This window comes from Alosa sapidissima, chromosome 4 (assembly GCF_018492685.1).
Source record: "Alosa sapidissima isolate fAloSap1 chromosome 4, fAloSap1.pri, whole genome shotgun sequence".
NCBI lineage: Eukaryota > Metazoa > Chordata > Actinopteri > Clupeiformes > Clupeidae > Alosa > Alosa sapidissima.
The window spans coordinates 17,466,139-17,479,522 of record NC_055960.1 but is presented as its reverse complement, the minus strand read 5'-3'; the positions used below and the strand labels follow the sequence as shown (position 1 = coordinate 17,479,522).

General features: G+C 41.9%; 1 protein-coding gene across 3 annotated transcripts; it reads left to right on the top strand.

The window, feature by feature from the left end:
* The first annotated feature begins 1,647 nt into the window (after window positions 1-1,647).
* On the top strand, window positions 1,648-12,984 carry si:ch73-352p18.4 (inositol 1,4,5-triphosphate receptor associated 2). 3 transcript variants are annotated; one of them, XM_042089589.1, is made up of 14 exons: window positions 1,648-1,708; window positions 3,129-3,558; window positions 4,354-4,417; window positions 4,534-4,606; window positions 4,848-4,878; window positions 5,422-5,562; window positions 6,128-6,259; window positions 7,155-7,299; window positions 7,461-7,501; window positions 7,818-7,868; window positions 8,059-8,141; window positions 8,371-8,496; window positions 11,471-11,611; window positions 11,976-12,984. In XM_042089589.1, exons 2-14 carry the CDS (start codon window positions 3,544-3,546, stop codon window positions 12,115-12,117), a joined length of 1,185 nt encoding a protein of 394 aa, XP_041945523.1. In that variant the 5' UTR covers window positions 1,648-1,708; window positions 3,129-3,543; the 3' UTR covers window positions 12,118-12,984. The 3 variants fall into 3 exon arrangements, with proteins under 3 accessions (XP_041945523.1, XP_041945522.1, XP_041945521.1); XM_042089588.1 differs by having other exon boundaries at window positions 1,654-1,933; XM_042089587.1 differs by lacking the exons at window positions 1,648-1,708; window positions 3,129-3,558 and having other exon boundaries at window positions 4,269-4,417.
* The last annotated feature ends 400 nt before the right edge of the window (window positions 12,985-13,384 follow it).

Sequence of the window (13,384 nt, the reverse complement as noted above, 5' to 3'; positions counted from 1 at the left end):
AGGTGAAGCACACACTAATCCCGGCGCAGTGAGCTGCCTGCTACAACAGCGGCGCTCGGGGAGCAGTGAGGGGTTAGGTGCCTTGCTCAAGGGCCCTTCAGCCGTTCCCACTGGTCGGGGCTCGAACCGGCAACCCTCCGGTTACAGGTCAGGAGTGCTAACCAGTGGGCCACAGCTGCCCACCTGATTCAACCCATCAATACCTGAGACTTGAGAGCCCTGTCCACAGATAATGACATTACAAGTGCATTGTCTTCTCAAAACAACTCCATCTTCATCTTTGCAGACTTCTCTCTTCTGGGGGGCTGCTTGAATGGCAACATGAGTCAGCGCTGAGATGCAATATTATTATCTGGCAGGCAACATCCATCTGGTTTGCCTGTTAACTTCCACTTGGTCCTTCCAAGAAAGGAAACAGCATTGAATACGTAAATATGACGTCTTGCAAAAATCTTGTGGGCCACATAGGTAATTCATTCATCCAGTCATCCATCCATTGACCCAGGGTTGCAACATCATTGTCTGCCAGGGTTGTAACATCTGGCAGCCAACTTCCTCGTGGTTTGCCTGTCAACTTCCTCTTGGTCCTTCCAAGAAAGGAAACAGCATTGAATACTTAAATATGACGTCTTGCAAAAATCTTGTGGGTTACAGAGTTAATTCATTCATCCAGTCATCCATCCATTCATCAATCCATCCATCCATCCAATTCATTCATTAATTTATTTATTCATTCATTCATTGGTCAGTTAAGATACATTTCTTCTGCTTTTGGGGCCAATCAAGTGACCATGGCACTGTACAATTAAAAGACCAGGAGTAAAGTAAACAAAATTAAAGTCTACATTGCAGTGATTTAATGCAATGCAAACCATTTTGAAGTATCTGCTGGTAATATCCAGGAATGTTATTCCAATGGCCATCACTGTGAGTTATGCCTTTGCATTTTGCATGTAGAAACGGTGCTGTGCAGAGAGATCACCCTTGAGGAACAGGTTGGCTGACAGGCAGGCAGCTGGTGGTGGCCATGATTACGAGGCGTAATGGGATTATGGGATGGCTGACTCTTTATCTTGAGGTCGATGCCGTGAGGAGAAGAAACATTGGAGGTCCACACAAGAAAGCCAAAGGTAGGAGAACTTGTGTTTGTACTTCTTTCATACTTTCACTTGCAGGAGTATTAGCCGCTGCCTTCAGCTATGGAGCAGGAGCTCCATGGCCAGAAAAGCATCAGGTTCACCTAACGTACTTGTGGATATGAGTCTGGACTAATCTTTTCAAAGGCATTATGCTTAGTCAAGTCAGCCATAAGTGGAAGAGTATCAGTATCCTTCCACAATGAATTTCATTTGAATAACATAATGGACATTGAACTATAAGGGTTGACTACGATTTGAAATCAGATAGCATCATTATTAAAGGCTGAATACAGGACATACATTACTGTTTATTTCTTAAATCGAAACTCAGTTTAAATGCACCAATCAACAGCATCATAAATCAGCTTTTCAAAGGTCCATTTTTAAATGATTGTGTGTAAGTGTAGAGTTGTAGACGCCCATCTGAAGAGTGTGTGTGGGCTTGGTTACGTTCTGTTTTCAAGCTCTGCATACTCTTCTGCCTGCTCATTCTCTACATCAACATGATCTTGGACCGAGTTCTCTGGGCTGGGAGAGCTGCCTGCCTGCCTGCCTGTCTGCTTGCTGGGGTGAGCGATGGCGTCTCTCAGAGAACTCCCAGCTGGTGGGAAACCAAACAGCTGTGTGTAGATCAGCCCAAGCGGGGCAGTGGCTGTATGGTGTCAGACTGCCGTGTGGGCTATGCTGCAGCAATGCTGATCCACAGCACAACACAACTACTGGGCCTTAGACAGAAGTTCATATAGTGGAGTAAAGAAGATTTTTACTTAAATATATGTATGATAGCTCACTAGGTAAGTAATTTGTTCTGTGTCTGTTCCAGTTTTACCAACTTGAATACAGTTGCCGTGATGAGTTGAACCAAAATGTTGGATTTTATAGTTTTGAAAAAAAAATCCTTGAAATGTATAGGCAAAATAGTGGCTATAAAATGATTATGATTGTTGTACGTTTGGGTTTTGTGGATTACTTTCAATGTTTATCTATCACTATACAGATAATAACAGCACGGCAGTTTGTCCAGCTTTTTTCGCTTCTATAACCCTGATGTAGTTATAATGTTTTAGAAATGTGTTTTTCTGTGGGGAAAAAAAGCATGCTGGAAACCAGCAGGCCCTGGTGAAATGACTCCCTCGTTAACGAAGAATCAAATGCTCTCCTCTCGTACTCTCTTTTGCCCAACCGCTTAGACACCTCAAGGACAAATGCCCATCCCACAGACACAACCGAGATATGGGACTGTATTTAGCTGTGCTCAGTCTGTATTTAGCTTATCTATGTCTAAGGATTTTTTTCATCAGGTGACCAACGTTTAAATGTCTTTTGGATAATCACCCTTTGATATTTAGGGTTTCATTAGTCACAGTTGATCATCATATGATCTGCAACATTAGACATGTCTAAGAGATACACCCTTGGTAAATATGGTAAATATATATATATATATACATTTATTTACCAGTTCACTTCACTAGTCACATTCACAATCACATTTAGTCATCATTCACAATCATCATTCTTCGAGTGACTCTCTTACAATCTTCTGTTTGTCTTTCGACTTGTCTGCTCTGTTACTCCTACTGCTGTCGTCTGGTCTCAAAGACACATTGGCCCTTTTACACCTCTAAGTGTGTTTCTGTCTCCCAGTTAAGTAGACTGTGACAGTTAGAAAGAAGAGCTTTTTATTCAAAGTCCTTTAACGTTACTGCCCTCCTGCTCCAATTTCAACTTTTATATGGTGTAAACAAAGCATTTCTGTATTTCAATTTAACTCAGTAAGTATTTATTCTTTAAAAGCTGTATACAACCTTGATAAAAGCCTCTCTGCATGACTCAGTGGTTGCACGGATGTTTTTCCTCGGGCCATAATAATTTGTCTGTTTTATGGGCTGTTAATGCAGCTTAGCAAATTACTTTTTAAATGCCTTCCAACGTGTGCAGAGACTCAGTCTCCTCTCATCTTCTCTGTGTTATTCTGTGTCTCCCCAGCACCCAGGAGTCTCACACCCAAAGCAGGAGGGACGCTATTGATACTCGACCGCATACCGGGGCTGTCGTTTGTTTGGTGAGCCATCCCCGGCTGCCCCATGCCTGCCAGAACAGCAGCCCTCTCTGATGCCACCCCTCTTAGGGAGTGCTAATTCATGGATGGACACAAAGACCACGAGGGATGGCTACTTTTTTACACTGTCGTCCAGGGAGCTGCTCATATCAACACCTCTGATAAATGCTCTTCAAGTCTTCGGAAACTTTGGCTTCTCCATACAAATGTTGTGCTAATCTCAGTTCAGTAATGGGCAAGTCCGAGCTGTAGTCCACATATACAGTAGTGTGGAGTACTGAGTAGAATGTGGTTCTTTATTCCTGGAAGTAGCTGAGCCAGCTTAACTGGTAAACACAGAGCATGATGGGTGCCCAGGTAAGTCTCCTCTCTTATGCACCTTACACCTCACCTTTCCCTTGGAGGATATGAAGATGCTTTGATGTAGACTAGATGTTCCTAGTGCTCATTCTAGCTGCAAAACACACTTAAGTCTTAAGTGTATCTCTCTATTAGCCTCCAATTAACTCTTCTCCCTGGGCATGAATAGGAGGTTGTTGTAGCACAGCTGAAACCATCCCAGATGTTTCAATCTCAGTCTTGTCTTGACTTGGCTTGGTAAATTAGACCTATCACATAACGGAGATATTTACAGACACTTGCGGACTGCGGACCCACACCTGTAAACAAATACAGACATGACTATGGTCTGTCCATAACAATATTTGTGGCTGGATTAGTGAGGGAAGGCTTTTGGACAGGCTATGTGTGTAAGCAGCCAAGGCAGAGGAATGACACATACACTCATGCCCACAGGCACAGTGCACAAAGACCATGCAGTGTGTGGCCAAACTTCCGTAAAAGGTTCTCTTTCACTTCGTCTCTGTCATTCTCTCTCTCTCTCTCCCTCACTCTCTCGCTCTCCTTCTCTGACATCATCCAGTGTGTCAGGGCAAAGGCAGAGAGGGTGGTTAGACAAGCATAAACCTTTTAAATCCTGAACTGGTCTCTGACTTTGGTTGATTGATTTTGTTTTTTTGAAATTAAGACGTCACACAAAACATGATAGGCTCAATGCTTCATTCCATAAGTATAACTCTTTTGTAATCCCGCTCATAAATGCTCTTTCCGACAGATTTGATGAGACTTTCATGCTTCTTCTTCTCTCCACAGATACCTGCATCAGGCCCGTTTGGATTATTTAGGCTATCGGACGACAGTGACAGCAGTGATGAAGGTAGTCTACTTTTGTGCTCGGTGTTACAAAATGTACTGTCTGAAAACCAATCTTTAACTGCACCCCACATGGAATAGTATAGTGTGGGAATGACCGTGAGGAGTTGTGCCCCCCAGAGCCGAGGCCAGAGGAACTGCTGGCCACCTCCTGGGAGGACCTGCCCATCATGGAGAGACTGGGTCTCAGCAGGTGGGTCAGCTGATGCGCTGAAAACGGCACAATGATCTGCAATCCAACTCTTTATAGAAAATTTAACAACCAGCAATCCAACTCTTCAAAGCAAATTTAACAACACAACTTTTTTTTAACACATCTGTGTCCATATAGGGACAAGTTTGTGTAATTTCCAACACAGGGAAGGGAAATTAGGACATATTGAAACATTTCTTCCTTCCTTCCTTCCATTTCTAATTTCATCTTTGTCTCATAGTTGTGACGAAATGACAGAAGAAGAAGTTGAGGTATGAAATTAACCCCTTAATTCACCCATTCAGAGTCGTACACTTCAACAGCCCACCTGCCAATCTCTCTCATCAAATTTGTTCATGCACATTTAACATGCTTTTGTTACATTTTACATTCTTTTGTTGTTCTGTACAATGTTGCACGTTGTTTAGACTTTGACCTCTGACAGCTACACTGTATGTCACAGATACACACACTATCACAAATCCACACACTCTTAAAACAAATGTGTTGTCCCTATCTAACACAGAGATGTGTTAAAAACAACACAAGTTGTGTTGTTTTCAACACATTCATTTTAAGTGTGTAGAACTGCACAATACAGTACATACTGGCTGTTTGTATGAGGTGGACAAATTAGGTGAGATAAGCAATCATGTATGTGGTGTCCATTTATGGAAACTCCATTCAGATGTATATGTGAAAGTACACCAAATAGGTCTAGCCAGATAAATGTGCATTGCTGTGAAAGCCGCCAATAGATCTTTAGAATGGTGAGTTGACCTCATGTATAACAGTATGACTGTTCCTCTGCACAGAGCGCCTTCTTCCAGTTCGCCATGGCGTTCCGCTGTGACCAGTACACCCTCCCCCAGAGACTCCAGGCAGAGGAGCATGACCGTGCAGTGGCACAGGAGAACCTGCAGATGGAGCTCAACCACACCAAAGACACCCTGCAGGTCAATACTACACCGCAGACATTTCCAGAGATTACACTGTCCACTTTGAGCTGCACAGTCAGACCAACACCTTACGGTTGCTAGCATGGTTATCCTATAATGTTGTGATGTCTCTCTTATTTCTGTCTTGGTCCCCACCCCACATCTCCTGCAACTAAAGGATTCAGCTTCAGCAGCAAACAGTGTCTATTACTTAATTCTAGTTTGTGCTTCGCTTAATTCCCAAGACTGAAGACTATCTCCAAATATAGGCAGTGGTAGTGTGGCACAGATGGAGAAAGGCCATAAAAACCCTTTTAAGAAAAACATTCTACCATGCTTTCAATAATAAAAAAAAAAAAATTGTGGCACTTAGTTAAGTTATGTTAACTTTAATCTGATTTAATATAGGCTATTAAAATGTTTACAGTATATACACAATATTTATGCATGTTGTATATCATCTATGTTTCTTCAGCCATTACAAATATATCCTACATACATAAACATGGATTTTCTGCATGTGAATAGATGTGATAGACGTCTTTTTGAATGACCCATTAACGTGAGTTGTGTTGACAAACAGCTGCTGAAAGCCCGGTGTGTGGACAGTGAGGCGGTAGAAATACTGGACAAAATGGAGACCTCCTTGGACAATCTGTGCAGAGCGATGGATGACATCATTACAGCTGCTGAGACGCTGGGGGCTGCTCACCAGGTATGTATATGAGGACGTAAAGCTATAGCCTCCATAGGCTACCTACAGGCACTGACATAGGTTTATAATGTGTGTGTGATATCAATAGAATGTGGATTCAAATCATAGGTCAGTTTACTTTCATGTAATCATTCACTGAATGTGTGTTGGGCATTTAAAGGTAGAGTTTGTACTTTTCATGGTGTCAAAAATGTTTTTACAATTATGTACAGTAGGTCTTGAGGTAAGATCAGTAAACAGTGGCCTAGATTTATAACAATAACTATTGATAAAGTAAAGTAAGATAAAGTGTTAAAAACATCATGTGGGGAGCCATAGTGCTGCGGTTGCATTGGTGTCTTGTACTATAAACAGGCTCAGTGCCTATGGGGACCCAGGTTTGAGTCTGACCTGAACTCTTTCTCCCACTCATTTCCTGTCCTCTCTTTACTGTCTTTTCCATTAAATACTAAAAAGTCCAAACATATCACTTTAAAATTTTCATTTCTTGTAAAGAGCCTTTGGCTAATAAAGTGTCTCTATAGAAATAACAGACTTGGTTGTTGTTGTTAGAGATAATCCGCACACCAAAGAGCTCTGATATAGTAGTTGTTTTACGTTTCGAGCCCCTATGACTCGAAACCTGAGGAAGAGCCGTAGGGACTGGAAACGTCAAACTGCAAAATAAAAATAAACACCTTAAATGGGAGCTCCTCAGCGTGTGATTCTCTTGAATTTCCCCTTGAGGATAGATAGTATCTATCTATCTATCTATCTATCGATTCATCTCATCTCTCTTATCCACTATATGCTTTAGAACCTGCACCCATCAAAATTGGCTTTTGGGATGTGCGTGGCCTCTCACTGTTTCTTGTTGTTGTTGTTGTTGTTGCCACCTATGTTGGCATGACTTTAGGAGGCCCGCGTGAGCCATGCAGTGGAACTGATGTCGGTCCACGTGGACCATCTGAAGCGACGACACACCCTGGATAGCGCTGAGATCCTGGAGGCCAGGAGGCTCCTGCAGAAAACCCGTGGGCGGCTACTGAGTGACAACACTGGTCAGGAAGGATCTGTAGTCATGACAATGCATCATACACTGCTTTGAAATGGCTGTGTGAAAGTCTATCAAATCGAATGCATTACCTGTACGTATTACCTTCAAAAATGGATAGTGTCCGCTTTAATGAATTAAGATTCTACCTCATTTCCTCTCTTGCAGATGACGGTGACGTGAGAATTGTGAGACACTCAGCACAACTGGTAATCAGGCTTTCATGGATGTAGAGAGAAGCAATAACATACATACAGCAATCACTGTGAACTATGATTAAAAAAAACAAGAATGTTCAAGGCTATAAGAACCATATACAGTAGTACCCTGTAGTGCACCAAGCACATCAGAAGGGCCATCTGGTTAAACTGGAGGTGTTGCTTACCCCAGTGTAGCAGGGTCATTTATCAACCATTAAAGAGCTAAAGAAAAATGCCTGTGTGCGATGACTGCTTCTCACCCTTCTTCCAATCTGCCTCACACTCTCATCTCTCCCATCTCTCTCTCTGGTCTCCTCATCTGCAGCACTTTGCCCGTAGGAGAGTGAGCATGACTCTCATTCCAAATCTGGCTCAGGTACAGAAACCAGCACTTATGTTACATTATGGGAATATACGGTGATATCCGGTAACACATACTTTAAATTCTAATTTTGGTTAATGTTTTGTTTTTATATATATCTCACATAGCATAGGCTATACAACAAAATTAAAAATGCTTAAACTGCAACTAAACATTTTGAATTTCCCCTTAATGTCCACAACAGCTCAAAGATCTTGAGACCAAGTTCTCAGAGGGGCTAAAGACCAGCGAGGACACTGGAAGCCCACAACCAGAAGGTGACAGCAGGTAGGCCTGTGGCTGTGCTCACAGCTGGACCACTGTGTGGACATTGAAATTGGAGAGGGAACTCCAATCTCTCTCCAAACTTTCTGCTACCAATGAAGACCACTGTGTGTGTGAGTGGGTGTGTGTGTGTGTGTGTGTGTGTGTGTGTGTGTGTGTGTGTGTGTTTCTGTAACCTTCTTTACAGCTGATATATCTCTCAGATATGCTTCAACTATGTCTCCTTTATCAGGGAAAAAGATGGCCAACCCGAATCTCCTGAAAGCTTTTTTCCTCCCCGACTTCGACGCAACCCTCTTCTAAGACAGGCATCAACCCAGAGTCAGGACGAGGACTCAGAATCCTCCGCAGTCCCCAGGTACCGTTGGCTATTTGAACCTCTGGAAGAGTCAACTATACGTTTTTATGTGTTTTGTATCTACAAACTGTATTTATGTCATGTTTATGTTATGTACTGTATGCAACTATGAAGAGTTTGTGTTCTACAAATTTTGTAGAAGTTCAACTGACTGCAAGTTATGATTAAAACAATTAAAACAATTAAGAACTAGATGTACCGCAGAGCGGTACAAAATATGACCGCCGCCCAGTCCAGCACATGTTTTCCACAAAAATAAGTCACGCTGAAAGGCATATATGATTCTAACTGTCTCACTGAATTGCATTATGCACACTCAATTCTCACTGGTATCTGCTAGACAACAAGTACCAAAACATGATTAGTTCATAGATTTCACATGTAATATACATTTTATACAACCCCACCCCCATCTTGCCTGTTCATAATTCTGAGAAATTCTTGAATTGTGTGCATGTGTGCGTGTACATGTTTATGTTTATGTGTGTGTGGGTGTGTGGGTGGGTGTGTGTGTGTGCATGTGCATGTGCTTGTGTGTTTGCCTGTTTATGTGTCTGTATGTGTGCATGTGCATGCATGCGTATATATGTCTACTGTGTGAGTATGCAGGGTGCGATTTGTGTAAAAACCAGAGGGGGGGATGATTTTGAATAGGTTTGTAACACCCCCCCCCGCCCCCCAAAAAAAAAAATATGAACGAACGATTCATAGCCTAGTAATGTCATGGCTAATAATAGCCTATAATAATTTTGCCACCTTTGTAACATTTTAGTTTTAGTTTACCGTGGTGTATGACTTTAAACAGCGAGTGTGTTTGGTATGATGATCAGCTCCTCTAATACAGGGTAGGACTACGTTTTGACAAGCATACAAATTCACCTTGTTCTTGCCCCATCTGAAATGACTCCTTTACTTTTGCTGCCTCCATCCTTTCTGTATTTGTTGTTTAGAAAAACGTTGTATATGATGGCACTGAAGTCTTAAGTTAGTGAATTGGCTAACAGTGTTAATTGGTAACCAAATAGCCTACACATTGCGCTACACGCTGCGTAGGCTACGTGCATTCTCACTCCTGCTGATTTGCGTTCAGTAGCCAAGTGCGTAATATTGCAAAAGTTTAAAAAATAAATGTGTTTATTGTAGCCTACAGAAAATAAATAGCCTATCATACTGTCAGTGAATTGCCTACAGTGCAGTGAAGAGTTTGGAGAGTAAAGTTATAGGGCAACTTGAAGTTTTATGAAAATAATTTACGAACCAGAACATAAAGACCATGAAGCTTCTATTTCTTGCAGCTGTTAAAACACCCGCTATATAGTTTAAATACCCACCAACATTCGTTTTTGCAGTACAGATTATTTCTGAAAGTTATTTGTCTACTAGGCCTAGCCTACTGGCTGATTTATCAAACGAATGCTTTCTCGTTCGTCCTCCGCAAACTACAGGTGTTTCGGTAGAGAGCCATTGAATAAGCGATGCCAAGCAATTTCTGTAACACTTTTTGTGACATTCAGCTAATATCTCCTCATTTAATGTAAGTTCCTTCGGACAATAGGCCTACAGTACATTCTACTCTATGTGCAGTTGTCCTCCATCTCAGTTGCATCAGTTTTCTAATTTTGAAGGTTCTAAAATATGACGATATGCTTCACTGAATCCTTCTCGTTTTCTTTCATTTGTCCAGCTAACTTTTCCATTGAAACTAGCCATTAATGATGATTACACACTCGACATTCTGAAATGCACGATCAAGGCCAAATTAAGTTATCACGCAGCCACTGTGTCAGCAGCATGAGTGCTGACGGTGACGGTGCGTTTCTGATGTCAGATTATTATGTAGGCTAGCCTACTAGACTGTTCTCACGTTGCAGCGCTTTACTTATATGAAGTAGCATTAATCAATATGAGGGGCAGATCTAGAGGGGGATAAATGTTGTCCCCACTGGGGATAAAAACATTTTTTTGCAGAGGTAGGGATAGGAAAACCAGAGGGGGGGGGGGGGGGGGGGATCCTCACCACCCCCCCCCCCCCCCCTACAAATCGCACCCTGTGAGTATGTGTCATACGTAGGATTACTGTGAATGTATGTGTGTGCGTGTGTATCTGTTTATGCACATGTGTGCATATGGAATGGGTTTACATGACCCCTGGAGGCAAACATACGCAAAAAATTGGTCATCCTAGGCCCTACGGTTGTCAAGATATTCACAGAAAACTGTGTCTGCCCTACCCTCCTTTCGGGGGTCCAGTCCAGCGGGGGGGGCTACAGATCAAAACGAAAAGCGATGGTTCCATGCTATCCATGTGGGGTTACATGCCCACCAAGTTTCGTGTACCCCGGTCTTTCAGTGTCCCGGGAATCCTTGTTGGTGTACGGTCACTAAATGTACACATAAATTATTTTATTGTAAGGCCCACCATGAACGAAAGTCCACGAAACGTGGCATGCATTCGGAGGGTGTCATAATGATCCTACACTTTCAATTTCGTGCAGTTTTGACCATGTCAGCGTGTCAGAGATATTGTGATGAAAACACATCTATAATTTATAACTAGGTAATTTATCATTTTTAACTAGGTGGCGCTATACATGAAATAAGTGGTAATAGGGGATAGGTTGACATGCCCCCTTAAGACCAACATCCAAAAAAAGGTCGACCTCCTAGGCCCTACGGTTCTCGAGATATTCACAGAAAACTGTCTCCGGCCACCTACAGGCCAGTTGGTGTAAAGTAAAGGTTCTGAACTAAACCTATATGCCGCTTCGCTGTGCGGCGGTCATAATAAGGACTTATTCCTAAGGGCAAAAAATATTATCGAAATATATGGCTTCACATGACACACGTTTGGTATTATCTTCTAGAAAACAATGTGCAATTGTAAAACGTTTCAGTAATACAAAAGCAATTTGATACCAGTCGATCAGTTTGTTTGTCGATGGATCTCACCCACTGTCCTCGCATTCCTCTGCAGTCCCGTGCCCCCAGCACTGCGACTGCGTCGTAGATCGGCCCTGGTCGAGCAGGAGGGGACGGAAAGCTCGGAGGAGAATGAGGGATCCAGGGAAACGAGTGAGCAGAGCCCCCCTGTCTCTGTTCCCCCCACCCCAGAGCAGTAAGAGTGCATCAGCAATATACATTTCTGTAACGTTATCCTCCGTCCCCTCTTCACTTTCACTAGGATCCTTGGGCAGCTTTAGACGGCTGTCTCTGTGTACAGCAGTTCTCAGAATAGTTTGCTGTGTAACCTTATGTAGATGTAGTCCCCTAACATTTCATTAATCAATTAAGGCCCATTTTAAATTGATAGATCTGATAAAAAAATTAAGTTGAATTCTAAAGTTCCATGAAATTCTTGCTTACTGTATTTGTTCGTAAAGTACAATAATGCATTGTGTCCAGGTGAAGGCAAAAGACAAAGCCTATGGGACAGAATTCTCAGAATAGAATTCTGAAACAAATTTTTCTTCCTTCTGTAGGCATTGTCTGTATTCTGTCCAACGTTCCCTGCCTCAGTGGGTCTCCACCAGTCGCTTTGTGATCCACATACTCACTCTGGGAGCCATCTTCTGTGTGTTGTTCCTCTGGATGTTACTCATGATACTGATACAGCTGAGCTGAGCAACTTCCCTGCACTTTAAAACAACATTGCATATCAGATGATAATTCATTTATGGCAAACGGTGGTAAATGACATTATGAACAGTGAACCAGGAATATAACACAGACCTACAGTAACAGTAATAATAATGATATAACACAGAGAATAGCAGCAAGTCAGCTTGTTAGTGCCGCCGTTTGTCTGGCTGCGTGCTGTGAGAGCACATCACGGCACAGTCTGTGACATACACTAACTAAAAGGCTTTTATAAAAGGTTGTTAAGGATGCCTTTTTCTGACAGGTCTTTGTATGACAGGTGATGGTTGTGAAATGGGACATAAGATGTAGGGAGTTTATAGGTTTTTATTGGTCTGTCCCAAGATAAACAGCTGTTAAATTCAATCAATGAAAAGGTCAAAAATTACAGGTTCATATACATGTCAATCAATGGTTAATAATTATGCAGTGTAGCCCAGGCATATCAAGACCTTTAGTTTTGTATAGGAATGTTACACCTTGAGTTCATGTTAGGACAACAATCAAATGCACATTAATAAACAGGACGCCATTCTCTGTTAAACATCAGAAAACAAAATAAAACACAGTTCTGGTCTTTGCATTATATTAAATATAATGAACTGTTGACCTGTTGACATCTTTATTTTCCACAGTGTGATGATGTACACTGTGCAAATATTACTGTGCTGTTTACACACATTTTCAAAACTCTGACTATTTTTCAAAACTCTACACACAGAAAAAACCTAGCCTGGAAAAATCCAAACTCATTCATAAAGTGAATAGGGTCTGTTGACTCATGGTTGGGATTCCTTTCCAACACCTGCAGTGGGCACTAACTTTGAAATCATTGGTCTCCTTACCAATCACATTATAGCCAATATAGCCTTTCCAATCACATTGATCAGAGATTCCTCATTACTTCCTACTTCGTAGTTTGTAATGGGGACCCGTTTATGAAAAGCATCACAACTGAGGGTTCCGGAGAAATGTGGCTTGAAATATGAGTAGCCTAATCACATTAACAGCTGTATACAATGAAGTACAACAGCAGCAATATGGGTGTTCAAATGTTGTATTTTGTACATGCATAACAACATCATTACCCAGTTGTTGGTGGCTAATAGGGAATGAAATCTGTGATAACAAAAAACAGTAATGGAATCTGTGCTTTGCACAGTAACTGTTAGGTCCAAGATTTCCAGTGAGTAGCCTACAAACAGGATTCAAACACTGTTCAGGTGAATTAAATGTGTAATCAGTCGCATAT